The sequence below is a fragment of the Heliangelus exortis genome, chromosome 1 (assembly GCF_036169615.1).
Source record: "Heliangelus exortis chromosome 1, bHelExo1.hap1, whole genome shotgun sequence".
Classification (NCBI taxonomy): domain Eukaryota; kingdom Metazoa; phylum Chordata; class Aves; order Apodiformes; family Trochilidae; genus Heliangelus; species Heliangelus exortis.
Genome location: NC_092422.1, coordinates 191482348 through 191505694, shown reverse-complemented (window position 1 = coordinate 191505694; position 23347 = coordinate 191482348). Strand labels below are relative to the sequence as shown.

The 23347-nt window shown below is 37.3% G+C and overlaps 1 protein-coding gene across 5 annotated transcripts in view; it reads right to left on the bottom strand.

Moving 5' to 3' along the window:
- Window positions 1-414: 414 nt before the first annotated feature.
- USP6NL (USP6 N-terminal like) overlaps window positions 415-23347 on the bottom strand; it is a 119890-nt gene continuing 96957 nt past the window's right edge. For all 5 annotated transcript variants that reach the window (XM_071734158.1, XM_071734161.1, XM_071734159.1 and 2 more), the window contains 6 exons: window positions 22869-22989; window positions 19684-19778; window positions 16963-17028; window positions 16777-16876; window positions 14969-15121; window positions 415-3985 (listed from right to left, as the gene is read on the bottom strand). In XM_071734158.1, coding sequence (XP_071590259.1) covers window positions 2544-3985; window positions 14969-15121; window positions 16777-16876; window positions 16963-17028; window positions 19684-19778; window positions 22869-22989 — 1977 coding nt within the window. In that variant the 3' untranslated portion in view covers window positions 415-2543. The remainder of the gene's footprint in view (window positions 3986-14968; window positions 15122-16776; window positions 16877-16962; window positions 17029-19683; window positions 19779-22868; window positions 22990-23347) is intronic.

Sequence of the window (23347 nt, the reverse complement as noted above, 5' to 3'; positions counted from 1 at the left end):
ATGTTGCTTATTCTAAACATAAACAAGTAAAATTAAATAGGACATGTATCAAGTATTTGTATCACAGAACTACAGAACTGTCAAGGTTGGAGAAGACCTCTAGGATCACCAGGTCCAACCACCTACATCACTTCCCCCAAGTAAAACAAAAAATGTGGATGATTCTCTCAAGAAAAGCTATTATAGAATCACAGAATGGTTTGGGTTTGAAGGCACCTTAGTTCAATCCCCTGGCCAACCTGTGCCAGTGTCTTTTCTGTCTGAGGTTGTCATCACAGGAGAGGTGCTCCAGGCCTCTCATCATCTTCATAGCCCTCCTCTGGACTTGCTCCAATTGCTCTATTATTTGTACTGAAAAGAGCACAAGTCCAGTTTTGACCTAATCAGATAACTAAATAAAGACAAAGCAACATAAGCTTAATTATTATTATTTTAACATGTTAAAAATACAGTCACATCAAAATAGGATACACAGTTATAAAACTGTTGCAGATGACATAAGAAAATAGTGTGTATATATTTTATATATAAAAATCTACAGTATTTACTAATGCTGATACATATTTTGGAGCCTTGCATTGCTTGCACAAATAAATTGTACAGCTTTGTTATGAATTACAGAACCATCATTAAACACTGAGATTATTACATTTAGCCACAATATTATATACATACATTTCTATGCTGCTGTAAGCAATCAGAACTAAAGTAAGCCCAAGTCATATTTATCTTCACAATTTTAGTTCAGAGTTTCAGTGTAGTGCTTTGCTACTAGTACTTTGCTGCAGTTTGCAATTTTTAAAATATAAAATCGCCCAGTTCATTAAAAATTACATCAGACACTATATACACAAAAAAAGGTTTTGAAATATACTAAGTAAATGTTACTTCCATTTGTAAAAATTGTTTAACTTCTGTACCTTAAAACTTACAGAGCCAACCTGCAGCAATTATAGGCACTAAAGCTCATTCTTTAAAGGAAAAAAAAATAATATTCATTTCTATGTCTTCAGTTAACAAATAATACAAAACAAAAGATAAGAGGACAACCTCCCAAACTACCCAAAACAGGTGTTGATACCAACGTTTTGCACTTAAGTATTAGAAAAATCTCTTTGTTAAGTACTCCAAGGACCTCTTCTGGCAAGATCCTTATCCACCTCAACTCCCATTTCTTTCAAGGAGAGGTCAGCTCCTTCTGCTCGGCACCCAGCAGCTCACAGGACCACATCCTGCATGTGCTACTTAACCTGCATTTTATTTTCTTTCACCCCCAATTCACAGTCAAGGAACAGAAAACACAAAGTAGAAAAGGCTGCAAAGACTGATTAGAAATACTTACATTACCAGGACTCTAAGGTTCCTAATAACAGTCAGGATCATTTTAGTGTATAACACCACAGAGTCTCACAGCAGCCTGAGAGCACAGCAGCACATGCCCAATCACAGACATGAACCCACTGTCTCTTTGGGGCAAAAAAGGGCAAAACAAAATGGAACTGACATGACAAAGCTTAAGAGAAGGACACTGGAAGCTCACACAGCTCAGGGAATGTCAGGCCTCACCCAAATCCCCGACTCTTGCAAGTACTTCACAGGAGGGTGAAGGAGGTGCTCATTCTATGACACCCATGAGGTTTGGCCCTGCAACCCATTTGTTTAGTCTGAGAGCATGGCAAAAAGTGAAGGGTGCAGCACCATTTCTGTTTCTGGCATTACTCTTGCTGTGCTCCAATATTTTGCATATAGGATGACATTCAGAAGGTAGGTTTGGGAGAGAAGGTAAAAACTCTGCTTTTGTTGCACCTAAAATAGTAGAGAGACTGCCCTGAAATTCAAGCACCATTCCTTGGCCAGATTACAGAGACATTTTTGGCTTTCTGCTTTTGCCTGTCTGCTCCTTCTTACTCAGGAAAATGACAAACAGTAGTCAAAGGAGAGGAAATTAACTCTCATATAAGATTAAATTAATAATCCAAAGCACCTCTCCTGCCCAGAACAGATACTGGGATGCTGAGGCAGATGTATAAAAATGACAGAAATTGCCATTCAAAAGGAATGGCTTCTCAAATAAATTACAAAGAAAAATTAATATGAAACAAAAGTACTTCATAAGCTTTGCCCAAAGTTAAATGCATTTACATTTAAACTCTTCAGCTCTTTTCTGGATGCATTTGAGTACTGTAAGTGCACACTCGCACGCACACACACACCTAATACAGTGCATTAACAATGTCAGTCAAAATAAAACTTGTTAAAATGTGTTACAGGTTTTATGCAGGAAGATTGTAACACATGTTATTTAAATGTAAGGAACAACGTCAGTATTAACCCTACTGTGTATATGATCTTATTGCTATGCCTGCGTGCATCAGATCACTTCCAGTGGCTTCAAATGCAAGTCTAAGAACTCAACTAGTCCTCAATGCAAGTCTGAAACACCTCTAAAATGATGTTATTTTTGAGAACTGAGGTGGGCTACTACTCACACAGTAATGTTTAACTGGTTTTGGCTCTTGCCATTTCACTAAGTAGAGACAGACTCAGAGAAGCACAGACTCATGCATAGACAATCCATCATTCCTGTTTCGATAGTGCTGGGCTTGAGCTGCTGGGCTTGAATATTGGTATTGTGGGGAACCCTGTTCCTCAAAGGTTGGTGAAGTCCTGTATCTTATTGGACTATCCACAGAAACAGCAGGAAGAGTATGGTCTTGAAAAGGTGTTGACTGAAAATGCTGATATTTCTGGAAGTTATCCAAGTGGCCTTTATTAACATCTTGGCTCCAGGGCTGCCTGTAGGGCTCGTGTCTGTAAGTGTATGCTGCATCTGGCCACTTTCTCTCTTCTGGTAAATAATCCACTGGAGGGAGTATGAATTTGACACCTGTGGAGGGCCTTGAGTTGCTGGGATAAGCATCAACAGGGGCTACTTCTATCTGGCCAGGGGTTGGTGGAAGAGGATTTTGGCGGCTAACGGGATAGGAATTCATTTGTAGTTTATCCAGAGAATAATCTGCTGAAATAAAAGAACCATATGGCCCACCAGAAGGGCTGGTTCGATTCCCTTGATAATGCAGAGGTACAGAACTTGTATTGCCTATACTAGAAATATGCTTTGGAGAATTTCCATGGTAATTAGGTGGATTACTGTAACATGGCAGTGGCTGTTTTACATTCAGTCCATGAGGTGGTCCGTCAGACTGTGATGAGTATTTTGGAGATCTGGATTGTGAAGAGAAGGTGTAGTTATTGGGTATTTTTATTGGAGTTGGTATTTTTTCAGTTTGCTTTCTTGGACTATTAGAATATGTCACATGCCTAGGACTCTGTGGAAGAGCTCTCTCCAGCATCTCCTGAACAATATTTTCATTCTCATTCTCAACTTCTGGAACATTGTCATACTGAGAAGCATTAGATCCTCGCTTACTTTCATCAACATCCAAAACCCTCATCTTTTGCTTCACATTCAAAGGCTGCATTTCTCCAGGGCTTGGTGGTGGGCCCAAAATAGAATGGTTTACTGGCCTTCCTTTCACCTCTGCAGGAAGTTTCATTGTCTTTTCAATTATTTTGGTATCAGACGGTTTATTCCACTTAGGTACAAATTCCTTTCTTGTATTTGAAGTAGCATTAGAATTTTGATTAGCAGCTGCATTATTATACTGTCTCGAGTTGTCTTGCTCTATTGGCTGAGGCTTTCTTCTGGTATCTTCCTCATTCCTAGGCAGATTACTTTGTGTCTCTATTGGTCGAGTCTTCTGCTGTTTTAAGGAGGGTTTATTTTCCAGTGAATTAATTCGTTTTCGGTTATTTGGTGAACTTTCTGATTCTTCTCCTGCAGATGGTCTCCTCTCTGTCCTTCTTGTTGTTTGTGTACCACTGCTGGTCTGTCCATTAAGCATTGGAGTGGAGTTAACTATAGCAGGCTGAGGTCCTGATGGAATCTGTCCCAATGGCTTCTTTGGAAATTCATCTTCTTTACCTAAAACAAGAACGGGAGTAACATAAATTCATCTTTGTACAGAAGTTTTGTTTAATCAGTTGGCCATGCAAGCAAACCCAGCTATAATCTCCATTACCTGGGCCCCGCCTGGTCACCATTCTGCTGACATGAAACAAATATTTTGCTTAGAGTCCTCATCTCAACCAGTTACTCTCATCTTCCTTTCTACAGCTGATGGAATCTTGCAAAGCTTTTGCTCATTCATGACACTTTGCAAAAAAAAAAAAAAAAAAAAAAAAAAGAAATTTTCCTAGATGATATTTTGGGTTACGGTACCTTCTCTGTATGTACTCTCTTCACACCATCCCTCTGACATTAAATAAAGTACTACCTCCACTTTAAAAATCTTTCCCAATATCCTTCTCCCAATCTACTGTCCTCCATTCATTCATCTTTCAATGTAATTCCTGGCAAATTATTCTATCAGCTCCTCACTCACAAGGCACAAGCTTCCTACCAGACATAGCTGACCTTACTCTCACTTCTTTTTATGGGTGGAGCTCATTAATATCTGCAAAGTTAAGTCCTTGTTCCCCCTCAACCTCTACCTAGATATTTCGTCCTCAGTTTAAATAACCTCAGTTTATAACCACAAGACTCTATGCAGAATCTTTTTTTTTTTTTTCAGTCTTCTATCAGTTCCAGAACAAGTGAAATAGGTAATGATGATACTGGCTACGTCATGATTTCAACTCAGAGTTCAACTGATAAATTTTGCCAAACACAAAGGAATCTTTAAAGAACTAGGATATGAATGGAAAGTTCTCCCAGACTGGAGCTCAACATATCACACCAGCCAGTGGTAAACATCAATTATGCAGAGACCCAGAACAATCCACCCTGACACTTCAGAAAGAATAAAGAAGTGTTTTATCGCTTGATGATGCTCACAGAAAAATTAACATAAAATTTTCCATTGCAATCTTTCTCCTAACAGTCAGTGCCCTTCATATTCTCAGCCAAAGTCTTTTACCATATCCACACACTTACTTGTGTAATACACTACTTTCTCATTATAAGCAGAAAAGTTCACATACTTCTCATTATTTTTAATAATCTAAATTTATGTTCAGACTTCCCTAAAAATAAAAAACTTTAAAAATCAGCATAATAAAACCAATCCTACTCTGCATCTATTTATTAAGAAAAAGCTCTGTTGAAAGGAGTAAAAAAAATGGCTACCCTTGCTTAAATGTTAAGTAAACTATCATCTAAAATGGCTGTCAGAAAAATATTTTTGTAGAATTCCTGCTTCTTTCTAAGACAAGAACTGTAGAACCTTTCTCCATCATCACAGATTCTACAGCTAGCACCTCACTCTTTCTATGTATTTGTAATGAAAATCCCTTCCATGTGTCTGTATGTGTGCACTTGCTCCTGTGTACTCAAATGTCTCTATCCCCAGGATGAGTGCTGTGGTTATAAGTGAGCTATGTTCATTTTTACAGCTAATAGTATGAGTTTAATCTTTGATGACTGGCTCAGGATTGAGATACACAGAGGAAAGCCAGCAGCCAAGGTCAGAACTATTTTTTATAACAGCATAAACTACAATCACAGATCAGTTGCTATACAAACTAAATGAAAACTTACAGTTTGTGCCAGCTAGAACATAAAAGAAGAACAGAGAAGAACACAATGACACCTTGTGTCATGACAATATAACTAAGTAAAACATACATAACAAACCAAGCCTGGTTTTGCAAAGAAATTCAACTAGACTTTTATAGATTTTCAGAGTCTTCAGATGAGACCTAAAGTCATATGGAAACCTGCCCTCTTCTTCAGAAATATTTAACTTCAGATACCTCCATTTGTCTAGAATAAACACAGCCTGTCCAGGTTTTCTATAAAAAAACTTCCACTCTTATTTTCCCTTAGTTACCCTCTGCTCATATAGGATCACACAATTATTCCAACAGACAACTGAAGCTCTTACACTGAAGGTGCAAACTCCTTGTGCCCAGAAGGGAGATCATAAAATCACAGAATCATTAAAGCTGGAAAGGACCATCAAGTCTAACCTTTGGCCCAACACCACCATGCCCACTAAACCATGGCCTGAAGTGGCCACACATTTTCTGAACACCTCCAGTGATGGTGACTCCACCACTTCCCTGGGCAGCCCATTCCAATGCCTGACCACTCTTACAGTAAGGAAATTTTTCCTAATATCCAATTTGAACCTCCTCTAGCACAACTTGAGGCCATTTCCTCTCACCCCATGCCACATGTTAAATAATCCCACAGGATCATACACCTGGCACACTAGACTCTGCCACGGAAAACACCTGTACAAAGGTTGGAAGACAGTACAGCAGGTTACACAGTGGGGTAGTGCCTCAGCATTAGGTTCCAACAAGTGGCTCTTGGAATTACAAGCCTCATGGTTTGTTCTCTCTTGCTGTGGGGCTCCACTGTTTACAAGTCAGGATAAAATCTGAAGATTTGTAAACCTGAAGTCCCCAGCAGCACACCATTTGAAGAACAGATGAGGAGACAGGAATGAGTTTCAATATATTGCAAATGGATGATTTAACTGCTTTGCCATAAACTGCCTGCTGCAGCAGCCTCCTCAGAATTGTTTTTTATTCTCTATGAACAAGAGTACACTTTCAGAACTTGCTTTAGTTTGGCAAAAGGCATTTAGTACCATTTAGCTCCATTTGTATTCTCAAACACACTGTCAGGCAAAGCTGAAGATCTTGTCTTCTAAATAAGTCAATTTTACCCATAATAAAGATTCCTCGTACTGAAACTATATTTACAGTGTTTTTAATCTTACTAATATTGAATGTTAAAATAGCATGACATCTGAATTAAGAAATAATACTCAAAGTACATACCCAAAAACTTGTCATCTAAATCACCTAGAACCAGTTTTTGTATGCTGCTAACCCATTTAAAAGCTCCAGGTGAACCACAGTAGTTAAGGGAGAGCATAGCAAAATGGCTCCTCAATATCTTTAAATTATTTAATATCTGTCCTTGTATGCAATAAATGTTATAGAAAAATGATTTATTTTTTTATAGATTTGAAATACAGCTATTCAAGCTATGTACAAAAAACTGAAGACAAGCTGCTCTAGCAGCTGTAATGCTTCCTTCATTTGTACAAAGACATAAAAAGCATGAACCGATTTTCTTTCTTCCAGCTTTTACTCTTTAAGAAATGCAGGGTAATATGAGATCCTTTGAAATATACTTGGTTGCACAATAAAGGTGGGGTTTGTGAGAGGTTTTCTGCTTTTTAATTTCACACACTTAAGGTTTCTTAATTACCACTAAGCTCTAATAAAACCCAAGTGAGAATACTGCAGACTTTTTTTTAAAATTCTATCTAGGCTGCTTTGAAGATTACTTTCTGTCACCTTTCCTTCACATTTCAGGGTAAAAGAACACACTACAACTAGGTAGATATGGGCTGCACTTTCTAGATTGTGTATGCTATAACATGAATCACAGCTGTAAAATGAATATCAGAGGAGTCTTACTAGGTTAGTTGTGAAACTGTTAAAACTCGACATCAATTCATGTACTGAGTAACAAGCAAAGTGTTCCAAAACAATAGTTCATTTAGAATAAAATCTCTGCATTCTAACAGCATGGTACTGTGTTTACAGGCTGGTAATAACAGAGCTTAGTGCTTTCAGGGAAAACAAAAATATGGAATAATGAGTAGGTGTGGAAGAAGGGTCAGTGGGGAAAAAAACCACCACAACAGCTTTAAATCTTAGCTACAGGGCTTCCAGAGAACTTGGTTTAATGTGACCCCAGACAAAAACAACTGACATAACTTGCTTAATCAACCACATCTGCAAGTGAAACTTTAAGAAAGGCCACATTGCCAGAGGTACTCAATTTGGAAGCACAGGCCTTGTGCTGGTACAAAAATGCTTGTGTTCTCATCATCTCCTGCAATAAAAAGGCTTGGAAGGAAAGGAGTTTTATAAGGATTTATGAATGCTGCAGCACAAAGGAATCCTGTAAGCTGGACAGCTTTAGATCACAAATTTGTTTTAAACTGCAAAACAGATATTTAATCCTAATTTAAGTATACAGGTCACACACACACTCATGTGTGTATGTATATATATATATTTATATATTTATATATATATGCAGAGCTGTAACTTCCAATGGAACTACCAAGTAGCTTAAAAACGGATAAAAAATCCTGAAGGTCAAAGAGACCACAAAGTTAAACAAGTAGAGGATAACCAAATCTATCACCATGCACAGTAATGCAGTGAGACATTCCTCAACCATGCAGAACAGCATGCAAACTATGTCTGTGAACACTTCAAGCAGTCCACTATCAGCAAGAAGAGCAAGAAAACCATAATGCTGCATGATGGCAAGCAAGAAAGAAAAAGGTACTAAAAGCTAAGGAAAAGAAACCACTCTGTAAAAGCAAACAAAAGAACCCAAGCATCACAACAAACATCTCTAACTTAAGAGGTATAAAAATAGCTCCCCAGAGAAGCATCCAAAAGCACAGTTCTTACAAGTTGAATATTTTTGATCTACCAATTTTCCAAATCTGGCTAAAGCCTCACACACAGGTCTCCACCATCATCATAACTACTTCAACTAACTCACTGTTCAAACTCCTGACATCTGAGCATGCAGAAATTTTATCTGGATATTTTTAAGGACATTGATTGAATACCTACTTGTGCTGTTGTTCCAAAGTCTGAGTTAATTTACTTGCTGGACGTAACTGCCTGACTGAGGAATGCAGAATCTCTTGCATTCTACATTAGGTATTTATGGGACTTAAGTGCTTAGCTATACAGTCTATTATGTTTACACACAAGGTTTAAAGCATTTTTAAGCTAGAGGTTGGGACAAAATTGTCTGTTCAGCTGTGGTTGTTTTGGCAGTGACTTCTATAATCATCAAATGTGCCTTTGTCCTTTTGAAATTAATAGGGCAACTAGATTTTTCTCAGGTTGCCAGTATTTTCAAGAGATGCAGAACTGGGTAACTCTCGTCCTTCTTCAACAAAACAGGTTCCTAGACAGAGTTTAGTTACTGGCTTTTCACAAAGGCAAATATAATAGACTATATCAGAACTTGCAGAACTGGGACTACTGGATTTTCTACTTTTCCTTTAAAGGAAAGGTAGTGCTTTATGCACTAGGCTTGTATGCAGGATAGAATAAAATAAGAAACAACAAATTAACAAAGAAAATAACAAAGAAAATAGGGTTAAAAAAGGGTGAGGAAAGAAAGAAATTCAAGAGGGACAATTTAGCAGAACAAGACTGATCAGGTGCTTGTTTGCTGCCAGTAAATATATTACTTGACATGAAAAGGAGAAAAACAAACATGAGCAGATTTGGCTGTTCCCAAAAAGGTAAGAAATTCAAGTCATATAAAAGAAAGTTTGTCTGCTGACTTCTTCCTGCTCTAACAAGTCTTGGTCACCACCCAGTGGAAGTCGATCTCAACTACAAGACTTTTACAGATAATTGCTTCAGGAGGCACTAACAGCCTCATGCATTAAATAGCAGACATATAATTGGAGTAAAGTGCTTTAAGTGCTCTCTCCAGTGAATAACAGTCTAGGCCTTCATTTCAGCACCAGAATACATACACTTTGACTGTTCTAACACAATTTTCAAGAAGAGTAATGGTCATAAAAACAACCCTTAAAATGACATCTTGGTATTTTGTATTTATTTTCCCTCAGTGATGTCCCATCTTGCCCCTTCAGTTTACAAGTCCAAGAGAATTTTAAAGAAATTTAAATGCCTGCACTAGAAGCTCAAAATGCTACCTGAAAGCCAACATCTGCTCCTCCTCCTTTATCAGCAAAGGAGTTACTAAAATGAAATCTTTCCTGACAACTTGAAGGTAGAACAAAATACACTTGTTTGCCTTTCTGCTGCTATGTCACTTTTGCAGCACTGACAGAAGGAAATCTTACTTTAATAACATCTGCATTTAGATAAACAATAGAAATTTTAACATGGTCATCAACCAGAAGACTGAGGTGGGCCAGCTGTAAGCTGCCTTTGCAAAACAATTTTCTATAATTAACCACTTTGCTTAACACCCCTAATTCTGCATTTTATCCTTTACATCCCTAACTCTTCATTTCTTCAACACAGACTTTCTTGAAAAGTCAGATTAGAACTGGAATATGAACATTGACCAACAAAACCATCTGGATCATATTTTCAAAAACATGCAAGTTTTAAACAGCAACAGTTTTGAAATTAGGCAATACCAATGCCTAAAACTGCTGAAATTATATTAATAAGATTTCATGTATTCATTTCCCCCATAATATTATAAAGTAGTTGTATCACACAAGAAACAAGGCAGAAATATTAGTTGATTAAAATATGAAGTGCATTGTATCAAATAGCTACTTGTGTATTCTTCAAGCACAAGTGAAAAATCCAAAATTGCTCTGAAACAAAACACAACCAAAAGAGAGACTATCAGAAACAGGAAAGTTAACCAGACTTACATATTTCTCTTGTCTTGGCTGGCTGTCAAAAGGTGCACTAACAGTAGAGAATTTATATTACTTAATAGATTATTAATCTACTACATACTTCTGTGCTATCACTGATGAGCATTTTAAAAGACAGATATTTGAATAAAAAATATTTATAATAAATTTTAAAATATACCTTTAAAGATAAGTAGTATTTGCCATAGATCTTTAAATGTTTATCTGCATGATTCAAACTTTTCTAGTTTTCCCTGAGCTTAGAAAAGGCTGGGAAAATGAGAAGAACTGAATTGGATTTTAAAGCTGGTGTTATCACACACAAATAGAGCTAAGGTGATCACAAGAAAAAGGGCAGATTCTGAATTTGCCAGTACTGCTTTAAAATCAAAGTACAAGCCCATTATCTGATTTAAGGCCCTCTGAGCTGCTGTGAAGTCAAACAAAAGTCATTAAAAAAACCCAATACAGGATCCCTTTGCCCTCCCTTTTCAGGACACCTTATATCAAAACACACATGAGAAATTGTCTCAAAGAGCCTTTGGCCTTTAAGGTGGGCTTCAATGCCTTGTTTATGAAGCACTAGATTAATGAACTCTTTTCAGTCACATATTTTTGAGCAGAATATGAAAATTCTACTGGAAAGCACTTTTGTTTATTGAAGTCAGACACTACAATAATATATGTGTATTAATATATAAATGCTGTTTATTAAGCACTGCATTATGTATGTAGTCCTACAGAAAAAACTTACAGCAAAGATGGAAATCCAGTCTGTATCTTGTGAGCATTAAAAGAATTTTGCTGCTCTTTTAGTAGAGATTGCTCTCTCGAGGCAATCCCATGCACGAATAGAGGTTGAGAGGAGAAAGGATTCCGGACAGCCCTGAGGAGAAGGATTTGGGAACAGTGGTGGCTCAGCAGGTCCCCATGAGCTGTCAGTGTGTGCCTGCAGCTCAGAGCCAACAGTGTCCTGGGCTGCAGCAAAAGCAGCACAGACAGGGGTCAAGGGAGGTGATTCTGCACCTCTGCTCTGCTCTTGTGAGACCCCACCTGGAGCTCTGTGTCCAGTTCTGAAGTCCCCAGGACAAAAAGGACACAGAGCTCCTGGAATGTGTCCAGAGAAAAGCCACAGAAATGCTCAGAGGGCTGGAGCACCTCCCCTGGGAAGCCAGGCTGAGGAAGTTGGGTTGTTCAGCCTGGAGAAAAGGAGGTTCTGAGGTGACCTCATAGCAGCCTTCCCATATCTGAAGGGGCTACAGGAAAGCTGGGGGAGGGCTTTTGGCATGGGTGTGGGGTGAGAGGACAAGGGAAAATGGTTTCAGACTTGGAGAGGGGAGATTTAGGTTGGACATTAGGAAGAAATTCTTTACTGTGAAGGTGATGAGACACTGGCACAGGTTTCCCAGAGAAGTTGTGGATGCCTCCTCCCTGGAAGTGTTCCAGGACAGGTTGGATGGGGCTTGGAGCAACCTGGTCTAGTGGAAAGTGTGCCTGGCCATGCAGTGGGGTGGGAACTGGATGATCCTTAAGGTCCCTTCCACTTCAGTCATTCTATGATTCTACAATTCTATGATAACACCCAAGGAAAGAATCTGCCTCAAGAAATTTTGGGATTCAGTGGTATATACCAAGAAAATTCTTTTCACTGTGGTCTAAACATCATCTTTGAATTAAGTAAGGAAGATTGTCCATTCTGCATCAGATCTGGCACCTTGAGAAGATTTAAACAGAAGTCATACAGATTTAGATGAGTGTGCTGTTAAGAACCTGCTGTGGTGTGGACACCCTTCATAAGGTTCCAAACAATCCAGAAAACACCAATTGTCTTTTCTACTAAACTTCCTTGAGGATATGTCAGAAGAGAACTACCTTAAAGAATAGTTCATATTGTATAGCTGCCACAGCCTGCCTCTCTGAGAGCTTGATAGCCAGGCAGCTTGCCAGTAAGAGTCCTTATCCAAACAGTTTCCTGTCCCCACAGTTAATGGAACAGGGATGCCTACCTTGGGTTTGGTGAACAGCACTTCAGCTGTAAGTTATGGTTGATAAATATGAGCTATCCTATATTGGCCAGCAGTTAGACCAGGAATTACCACAAAGAGGAATGAAAATCCATCTGCTTTATGCAAAATAGCCCCAGCCTTGGCAAAAGCATTTCACTGACATCCAAAATTAGCATGATCCTCTTAACACCCGTGTTCTGGTTGAGCATTTCAAGGGTTTTATCAGTGAGAATGTCTTAAACGAAGTCCCTTCCTTCCTCTCTGCTCAGAAGGGAACAAGGAGCTCCTTAATTCAGTGGGAGAAGCCATGGAGGAAGCAAGCCAGAGAAAGCTACATCAGACATAAGCAGACATCCACTTAAAAGTAATGCAAAAGTTATTACCTCTTTTAATATCCTTCTGCAGCTCACCCTACTAGGGCAGGAAAATCTATACAGCCTAACAAAGAATGCCAGATGGAAAATTCCACTGAGCTTAATTAGCTCACTGCTATTCCTGGATGACTGATAACTGATGCAACTGTAAGACAGTTTTTTTTTTCCTCCTATCATGTATTTTTACTTTAGTTCTTAAAGGTGTAATTGTGTCTCAATAAAAAAAAAAAAAAACAAAACAGGATAGGAAGTAGTGCTATGATTTCAGCTGAGAAAATTAAAATAAACACTACTTTCTCAGGCTACAGTTGATACTTAATTGAACAGTCTGTTTTTTTGTGTGTATTACTGCCTCAAATACAATGGCTTCATAAATCATACATTAAATTAGAAGAAGAGTAGTTAAAAAGAGACTAAAGGTAGTAAAGACAGGACAGTTAGACAAGCAAGCAAAGCTGAATATCTAGAGAATGCTGAGAACCTGTAGAAAAATATTATTGCCTGAAGACAGTGATTGGTAAAACCAAAATTAACTTCAGAGTGGGAAAAGACAAAAAAAGAAATCAAAGGCTTGTGAAATTCATATAAAGAACAAGTAAGGCAGCTTCACTCAACTACAGATAATAGCAGACAAATCCACTAGATTCCTAAGGATTAGGATGAAGACATTTTATATTTATTTTCTGTTATGATCCCATTTACTCCTAGCAGAAATACACCACACAGAGAGGTTCTCCCAGGCTACTTTGAAATTCAAAAGGAAAAAACCTCAATTCCTCCTCCAGCACCAAAATAGACTTCACTTTGACCTTGTTTTCCTATTTCAATATTAAATGTTCTTCATTCAAGCTTAAAACAAAACATTTTATTGTCATTGATGCTGCTTTAGCTACCCCAAACAAAGAACCAATATGGAGCTGAAGATTTAACTATCCTGTCAGGTGGTTGTATCAGAAGTTATTCCTCAGTGTACAAAGTATGAAACCAAACAACTTGCATTCCACTGCCAAACTGTCTTGGTAAGGAGTCACATCTGGTACCTTTTGCTGTTGGGTTATGATTAGAAAGGGGCAGAGGCAGTGGCTGCAGTGACATGGAGAAGACCTCCAGGCTCAAGCACATGGGCTGTAGATAAGAAGGACCACGAAGACTGAGCACATACAAAAAGGCAAGAGCAAAAAGCAGACTTAGATCTATTATCTGAGGGGAGAAAGCGTGCTGGAGGGATATCAGACAAAGTCAGAAAGAGGGCAAAACACAGGAAGAGAGAGCAACAAAAATGAGAAACTCTGATGAGAAGCCGAGATGCTGTGAAACAAATACACAGAAAGTGCTTCTGCTATAGAAGGACAGATCAGTGATGAGTAGTCCTAAAAATGTCCAGTAAAGAAAAGCAAAGTTACTTGAATTTCTGCCATATTTCTAACATTTTAAAAAGATACATTCTTTCTCACATACTATTTTACAACTGTGAAGGATAAAGAAGAAGGACTAAACAATCACAAGAAAAAAATGTAAGTAAAGATTATGGAGGTAGGGATAGAAAAGGTAACAGAATCTGAACAGAGGAAGAAGAGATTCTATACATATTTCCTAAGCAGTGCCCCATGAAACAACCATCTCTGCTCTGCTACAAAAAACCACAAAGACTGAGAAGAAATGAAGACAATAATTCAGTTAAACACCTAGAATGTCTATCACTTGCAGAAATTAAAAATCTGGATTTGACTAACAGAAGTTCCATAGCTAATCAAGCTAGAAAACAGGCTGGATTCTCAGAGCAAGCTGTTGCTTCCAAAAATTTGAAACCTTGATGTTTTATCTTAAAAGATTTTATAACTCTATGTTAATAAAATTATGAGAATATGGGATTTTGTACAATGCTTTGCCATTAAATTACAACCAGTAAATAAAACACTAAAAAAAGAACACATTCATTAAACAAAAAGTGTTCATTTTAAAATGTAAAATATTTCAGAAGAAAAAGCCCAAAACCTATGCAGTGATGAAGAGATAAAAATTTGCATGTTTTTTAACAGCATGATTTAACACTTTAAAAATGGACAATGTGTGAATAGCTCATGTTAAAGCTGCTCATGTACAAGTTTCTTACCAGCTAGTGGCAAATCCAGCTTTGCTCGTTTCAATTCTGATATAGAATTTTGGAGCTGGTCTATTACAACATCATCTTCATAGAAGAAATCCTTGGCTAAAGACTCCTGCAGAAATTCTACAAGCTCTTCCATTTGTAATTTCATCAGATGCTCTATACAAGAAAAAATATTACATATTAAAATGCCCTAATTATGAACATTGGAAAATTTCAAAGTAGAATGAAAACCCCTTATTAAGTAAGCAGATAACAGAATTCTACACCTGAAATCTATAAAATGCATGAAAATTCCCTTGGAAATCACCAGGGAAATGCTTTCTACTTATCAATCTCTACTTAGAACAATGTTTTCCTAGAAGGAGCATCTTCAGAAAACTAACTGCAAGACACTGTCCTTCAGCCTTGTCATGTCCAACAGCTTCAGGTCTTTGCTTTTCAGCCTGCATGCATCCTCAACATATATAACACTGCTGTAGATCTGTACAGCATACAACATCTCTCATTAAGAGTTTTGAAAAGATGTAAAACATTTAAAAAATATATATATTTATGGTACTTTCATTCACAACTGAATTAATCATTCCACTGAATGCTGATGGCAGTTCACACTTCAGAACAATTGTTTCAGGGACTCTACAAATTCAGGTACTTTTTGTGAAAAAACAAAAAGCTGTTTCATACACAAACCTCTTTGTCTTGCAAGGCTGCAACTGCATACCTGTGTAGCACCTTTAAGCATACATATGCCATCAAAAGTTCCAGAACATACTATTTCTATATAGAAACCATTAAAAAAAGGTTTAACACTATGATAAAAGTGCCTTTGGTATGTATTCCACAATGACACTTAGGCTGGATAGCTGTACCATCAGTGCTTTTAAAGAATAGACAAGAGACTAGAAAACAAATCAGAATTTGTCTTTTGCCACCTTCTCAGCCAATCCTCTCATCTCTTCACTATTGTCACAAGGTGCTCTCAGTGTTTTAATTGTGGAGGAAGCTGCTACCTACTTGCTAAGCAAGCACATTTACAGTCAGGCTTTTTCCTCAAATCTTCCCATAAAAAGAGTAGCGAAAAAAAATAAAATATATATATGTCTCTCTGCACATAAAGAAGAGAAACCAAAATGCTAAGCCTCTGAATGTTTAGCTTTTGTGAGTATAATAATTTAAAAAGTAACCTTTTCTATTTTTCAAAGCAGTTTATGAACAAACTAATGAATACACCCCAGTGAGACAGTGAGGTAGTATCACCACAAGTCAAGGAGGGTAAACTTGCAAGCAAATTAAGACATCAATTCTGCAGGCTCCATGCAGACCTCTAAATTTACACAGAATTAAATGACTTCACTAAGAAAGCCAAAGTACCAGAGTAAGCCTGTACAGAGTAAGCCTGTATCAAACTCAAGCTACAAGGTATAATCCTGAGATATGTTCAAGTCTATTTTGAAGCTACATCCATTCTCAAAAGGTTTTTGGAGCTTTGGAACTTAATGTTCCAGATCCCTTTGGGAACCAGACACAGGTGCTTTAGACAACTCATCTGTTCATAACCTTAAATTTTACTTTACTCAAAGGCAAGAGATGGAAGAGAAGGCCATCCCAGCAGGCTACAGACATTTTGAATATCAATTACAATCTTGGACAAACAATTGGGTAAAGAGAGGCATACACTGGTGATTCAGTGATGGTCAGAAATAAGATAAGGGAAATGGGAAACAAGGTTTTCACACAAGGTCAAGTTACACAAAGTAAGAACAAACCCAGCTGAATCTGTGTAGCATTTAAATGTTTGAGAGATTTCTTACTTCTGTGCAGTTTCAGAATTGTGTAAGACATAGCAGTGAGAATCCTCTCTCCTTCAAGTATGTAGATATCCCATATCCTGAGGCTTAATGTAAAGGGAGTCTGCAATGACAGAGTCAGTCAACACAGTGACAAAGCTTGGTTCCAGGTCACATTTAGCAGAAATAGAAAATGAAAACCATACTCACACGATCAAGGAAACACTGGAAAAACCACTTTGTTGTGTAAAAGCTGGTGGACATATCCTGGGAGTCCTGTAAATAATGCACAAGTTTTAAAATACTCAAAAATGAAATAATGCCTTGCACTCCTCATGAAAAAACATTTCCACCTTGAGTCCAACATACCAAATATTCACCATAAAGAATTAATTTAACAACATGTAACAGTTACTTCAACCCAACAAATACAATTTCTGTCTTGTACAGTTTTTTTGTCATCAATTTCATCACCTGAAGAAACATGCAGAGATGTAGAGGCATTAACACAACTTAGAACTCCATCTTATTCTTAGCAGATGTAGCAGTGTATTAAGTCCTCTCTCAAGAAAACAATTCAATATTCTGGAGTAAACAAATTTCAGGCACTGTATCCCTTTAGTCCTTCACTTCTCTATAGCAAGACTGCCAATTCATGCCAAAGGTTGAAAAAATTCTGTGACAAGAATACCTATCTACCAGAAACCAGCCCAAAACAATCAAATTCTTCAAACAAAAGACCTCAACCACGACTCAGACTGATAAGGAATTTCATTCCTTAAATAAGGGACTTAATTTTCCCTAGAGCACAGATGGTCCATCTGGTATGCCACCCATTCAAAGATAGCTAAAGCTGCTTTGCAGTTTCATGGAGCTCTTTAAAATTCTTTGCACAATTAGAGAAAAAGCCAAAGTAAGAGCTGAAAAGTTAAGAAATTCTGCATTTTAACCTTGGGATAACACCATATCCTATGTTTGCCACATTCAGCTTTTCCAAGGTACTGTGTATACAAACAGTGAATAAGAAATAAACCAAATCTCTCTGCTTTATCTGCAGGCTTTACCTTCATCTTTCAGTGAGTTAAAATGGACTAATATTAGAGATGCATTACAGTAAGAAACTAGGAAAAATAATTCTTAATATAATGGAAATAATCTTTGAGATATCCATTTTGAGAATCTTAGAAAAATCAGAAAGATCAAAAATCACCTTATTGCAAGATATTTTTAATGTTTAACTATGGCCATCAGTCTACTGAAAGGTAGATGTAAAAAACCACTGTTTTCTATTAAATTTTATGCCACTAAAAATATTCACACAAAAACAGAACAAAATTCTGATTTTAAAATGAAAAGAAAAATATATAAATAATATAAATAAATATATATATTAGGTGCTTTATATAAATATAAATGAGTGAATGTTTTCTGATTCCCTCTAAACAAGCAGCCAAGAACTCCCTTAGAGGGAGCTATAAAAGCATTTTATTTAAATTTGCATTTTCAGTTACTAAAGCAACTTTTGGCACTTTTCTGAAACTTTTTTTCTTTTTTTTCCAAGTGACCCAAGGCAGGGGGGGAGATGGGGAATGGATGACAGAAAAAACCATTCTTCATTATTAAATGCACAAAGAGGTATATAAGCCATGTACAAAATGTAATGGCTTGCCAGCCCCAGGATGTATCACCTCAATTGTATATAACTATTTTTGTATTTTCAGAAAGTACAAGGCCTTTTTACCATGTACTCTTAAAACCACCCAGTCTTCTTGGGATTATTCTGTATTTTGCTCCTGAAATGTGACAACATAAAAAATTAGAATACAAGTATTCCTAATCAAGTATCATCATCTCACATGCACTGTGAAAACTAAATCCACAGCTTTCATTTCAGAGTAAAGTTAGTTACAGAAGTGGTATTAATTTTTCTTTTTAAAATTTATTGACACGATCATCTTGCATGACTAATCTTGACTTGACCTTTTAACAGAAGAATGCTTTTTTCCTCACCAGATCTGCCCCATTCCCATTCTTACACCATGCTGTTAAAATACATTAAATTCTATTTTATAATACAACAGGCACACATTAGATGCAATTCATCATTGCCAAGGTGCTAAACTGCTGCCAAACTGGTTTGTTATTTTTTTTTTTCTAAAGAGGAAAGATATTAAACAGAAAATAATATAGTCAGGAAGGCAATTTCTGTAAAGCTGCTACCACTCGTAGAAGATGCTGCTGCAATCTCTTACACTACCTTTTACAACTTGGAGATGGATTCCAGCAGAACCAAGATGATTGGAAGAGAAAACTTTCTATGAGTACTAGAAAGGCATTTTTCTCCCATGAGAAAAATGATTTGTTCCTTTGAATGAATATGGCCAGTGTTAGCAAAAAAAATGAAGAGCATATTATTTCCTGTTGAACAGCATTAAAAAAAAAAATCTATCAGTCAAAATTTAGCTTCATGATAATACTACTGAGTATGTGCAAATTTTAAAGGGACCATTGACTCCTCTTCTAAAGGTTATTTTTTGAAGAGAGATTAAAACTTGTTGGTTGCAAACTCCACCTTTGCCCAGAGATGAGCCACAAAGCTCTACACAGAATAAACTCTTGACAAAAAAGGTTTAACATCAGCTTGCAATACAGCAGTTTGCATGAGGCCAGGCAGAAGAAGCACCTACTTTCATTCACTTAGAGGTCAAAAGTGAGACAGGCACCCAATTTAATTACCCTTAGGATCCAATTTTATCAAAACTCTGCTAAGGAGCACCATAACTTTGTCTCTAATGAAAACAGCAGCACTTCTACCCTTCAGAGCCTAACGATTTTTCTGAGGTTTGTGGTATTTTTAACCTAGTAGGTTACCCTGAAACAAGGCAGCAAACTGTAAATTACTATTGCTTTTATTGTGACATAAATACTTACCAAATGCTGCTTAAGTTTGGACAAGAATTTTTTCAGTATCTTGTCATGATGTTCTTGAAACCTCAACAGCTTTGGGAAACCAGGAATAAAAAACCCTAAGAAAATAAATTGACCGTGTCAAAGGTGTATGTACTATAAAAATTACATTTTAAAAGGCATTTAGAGCTTTGAGAACATTATCCCTCTATGAGACCACTGGATCTGAACAGATATTCATATCATGATGTCCACATACAGATATGCCCATATTCCTGCCTAAATGTCTACAGCAAAACATCACCATGTTCCCTTAGTGACTATTATTAGATTAGTAATGCTAGATTCACAGCACATCAATAAATCCTACTATAGTCTGCTCACTACTGGTACACTAAATTATCACAGGAAAATCAAATTTATATTTATTCTTTTAAAACCAGAAAAATAAACAACAACCCCCTACCAACTAAAACTTTTAAAAGCAGAAAGACTTAAATCAGGATTATGCCAAGCAAACTCATCACTGAAGGTCAAACAGTATAGGCAGCTACTAGAAATGTTTGCACTGAATAAATAACAATTAAAAAGAAGACAAGAGGGATATTCTGCCAAGACAAGTATGAATATATAAAGACTGAGTGTACACAACTGAAACTAAGGGAATACAAAAAATCTTGAATTGTTTGTGATCATACACTGGAAAAAGAAAGCACTAAGAACCCCTTCCAATGGAATTAATCAGTAGAGTTAAAAAAAGTTCAGCAAACACAACACTAGCTAAAAAAACTTGAAATGCAAAGGAAAACTAGTACAGCAACACAGCAGGAAAAGAAACCATTCAAAGAAGATTCCTCAAAAAGCTAAAGCTGTGTTCAGATCAGAAAAACAGAGCTGATCAAACACTGGCAGTATAAAAATGTGAAAACCAAGACTTCCAAAAAAACCCAAAACAACAAAAGACATTATAAATACTAACAGACCTGTTTTCAAACACCTAGAAAACAGAAAACCACAGAGAATTTGTCAGTTCAACAGCCTGTGGAGATTCTTAGAAGTACCAGGAGAAGATAAAGTCAAGATTAAAACCAAGTTAAATTCTTCCTGGGCAGGTTCCAAAGTCAGAGCCCTAAACAGCTCTAAAACAACTCAAAAATCAACTAGCTGAGCTATTCATTCTATGGTACCTCTTGCTTAAGACATCAGGGGCCTGGAACGTGGCTGACATAATGCCAGCTTTTCTTAAACTGGTTTTCAGTCCAATATTGGTCCAATATTCAGGCCAATAGTCCAAGAGAACACTGACAGAAACCATAATAAAGTCACCTGATGTCCAGGTGGGCACAATGCACCAGAGAAGAATCAATAAGGTTTTTACAAAGAAAGGTTTTGTCTTTTAAATCTACCTTGAAGAAATCAGTGAGCATGTACACACAGAGAGCAGTGGATATTGCCTGAGTTTCCAAAGGTACCTAACAGGTTCTATCACCAAAGTAGCTTTATCTCTTCAGTCCATCTCCTATGGCAGCAAAAAGTTTCAACCATCCCACTCTTGTCAATACAATTCTAATTTAATTACTCAGCACACCCTTATCATTTCTGTCCTTTATCATTTCTACAAAGAGATGCTCTTCTCAGAGAACCATCTGACAGTCAGTGGCATCAAGTGTAATTTAAAAAGTTTTTCTTCATTAATACTAGCTATGTAGAGTTGAAATTATTTAGGCTTTAAAGAAATAGCAAACAGTGCTTGAAAATACTTTCTCCAAAGAAGAACATGGGAAAAGTGCAAACAATTACCTGACATCAGTTAAGTCAGTTTTAAAGCTTCCCTTCCAGAATCTGAATCAATACTTACAGTAATGCTGGACTAAGACAAACTCACTTAAAACACACAAAATCATAAATCAGGATCTTAAAACAGGTTGGAAACATTTCATAAACTATAAACTGGGAACATTTGAGTTATAATTAAAATTTTGTCAGCATATCTACAAATGCAAACTTCCTTAACAGTTGCTACAAAGACAGCTTCCATGTGTGTATAGACTGTATAAACCCTGCAGAGCAACTCCTCAAGCCTCTTGGGATACTCAAAGCTCCCTTCTTCCACCTTTAATCACTTGCCAGGTGTGTGCCCTGTGACTGGGGGTGGAAAGGAGAAGGGAAGGAATGAAGGAGGGAGAGAGGGAAGTCTGAAAGGGGTATTCAGTGACAGTACAACCATTAGCAACACATGCCAAGGTTAGGACTCTTTCCTGTTTTAAAAAAAGGACCATGAGTGCAGGAAATTCTGTGTGAGGCAGAGATAAAACCAAGAAACTTGAAATTAATGTTCAGATACAGGTCTATTTTTTTAATGTGGATTCCTATCCTGCCAAATGACAGCATAGCTGCAATATCACTTAACACATTCTGTATCTGGTTTCCACTATCATTGTACTGCTATCTAGATGTCTACATAACCATCTTTAAACTTTAAAAGAGTTACATTCCCTGAGAGATCAAGGGGAAAGAAAACATCTGAATTGCATAAAGAACTATTTGAATGATATCACATATAAAAACAATTACTTGCAATTATGGGTGAGCTCCACATAACATCCAATGTAACCACAGTAACATCCAATGGCACCACAGGATAGAGCTCCCATTATGTCTTATCTTGACTATACAGACAGAACAGCAAAGTTCCATTTTCAAATAATTTACAACTTGAGGAGAGCAGGTTGAAACCTAATATAATCACAGAAGTGTAGGAGTTGGAAGGGACCTCTGGAAATCATCTACTCCAACCCCACTGCTATAGCAGGTTCACCAAAGGCAGGTTGCACAGGATTGTATCCAGGTGGGTTTTTCATCTCCAGAGAAGGGTCCATAACCTCTCTGGAAAGCACGTTCCAGTGCTCTGTCACCCTCAAAGTAAAGAATTTTTTCCTCATGTTCCACATGTTCTTGTGTTCCAGTTAATGCCCACTGCCCCCAGTCCAGTCATTGGACAGATCCTGGCTCCATTATGGAAACATCCAGGATCAGATTGGATGGGGCTCTGAGCAACCTGATCTAGTTGAAGATGTGCCTGCTCACCACAGATGGGGTGGGTTAGATGACCCTTAAAGGCCTTTCCAACCCAAACCAGTCTATGATTCTATGAGCCTCTTGACACTCAACCTTTGCACAGTCCTAGGAAGTGACAAAAAATGCCATACCATGCATAGCATGCTTGGGACCAGAGAGAAGCTTCACCAAGGCCCAGAAGGCATCTTCTTCATTCATGTACATTAGGAGTAAAGCTGTGATCTGGCTCATTCCCTGACAGTATCCAACCTCCTGAAAATCAGACAGTGAAAATATTAAAAAGCTGAGAACAAAAGCCTCATAAGCATGACCAGTTAGGTTTTGGGGTTTTTTGAGGTAGGGGAGAAAAGAAGATGCCTGTCCTAATGGTGTAAGTTTCCTAATTGTAGAAAGACCAAACACACTTAATATTTAAAAACTAAAACATTAAGAGAAGGGATGATGTACAACCCTTCGACTGAAAAGTACACTGGAAGTCTTGATTGTTCATTAGAAGTGTATAGAGGTACAAAATCCTTGGTGGTACTAACAATTTCAAGTAACTATCATCTGATTCTATGAATGGATGTACTTTGCATTTAGTTGGAGTTTGTGGGAGTTTAGGAATAGA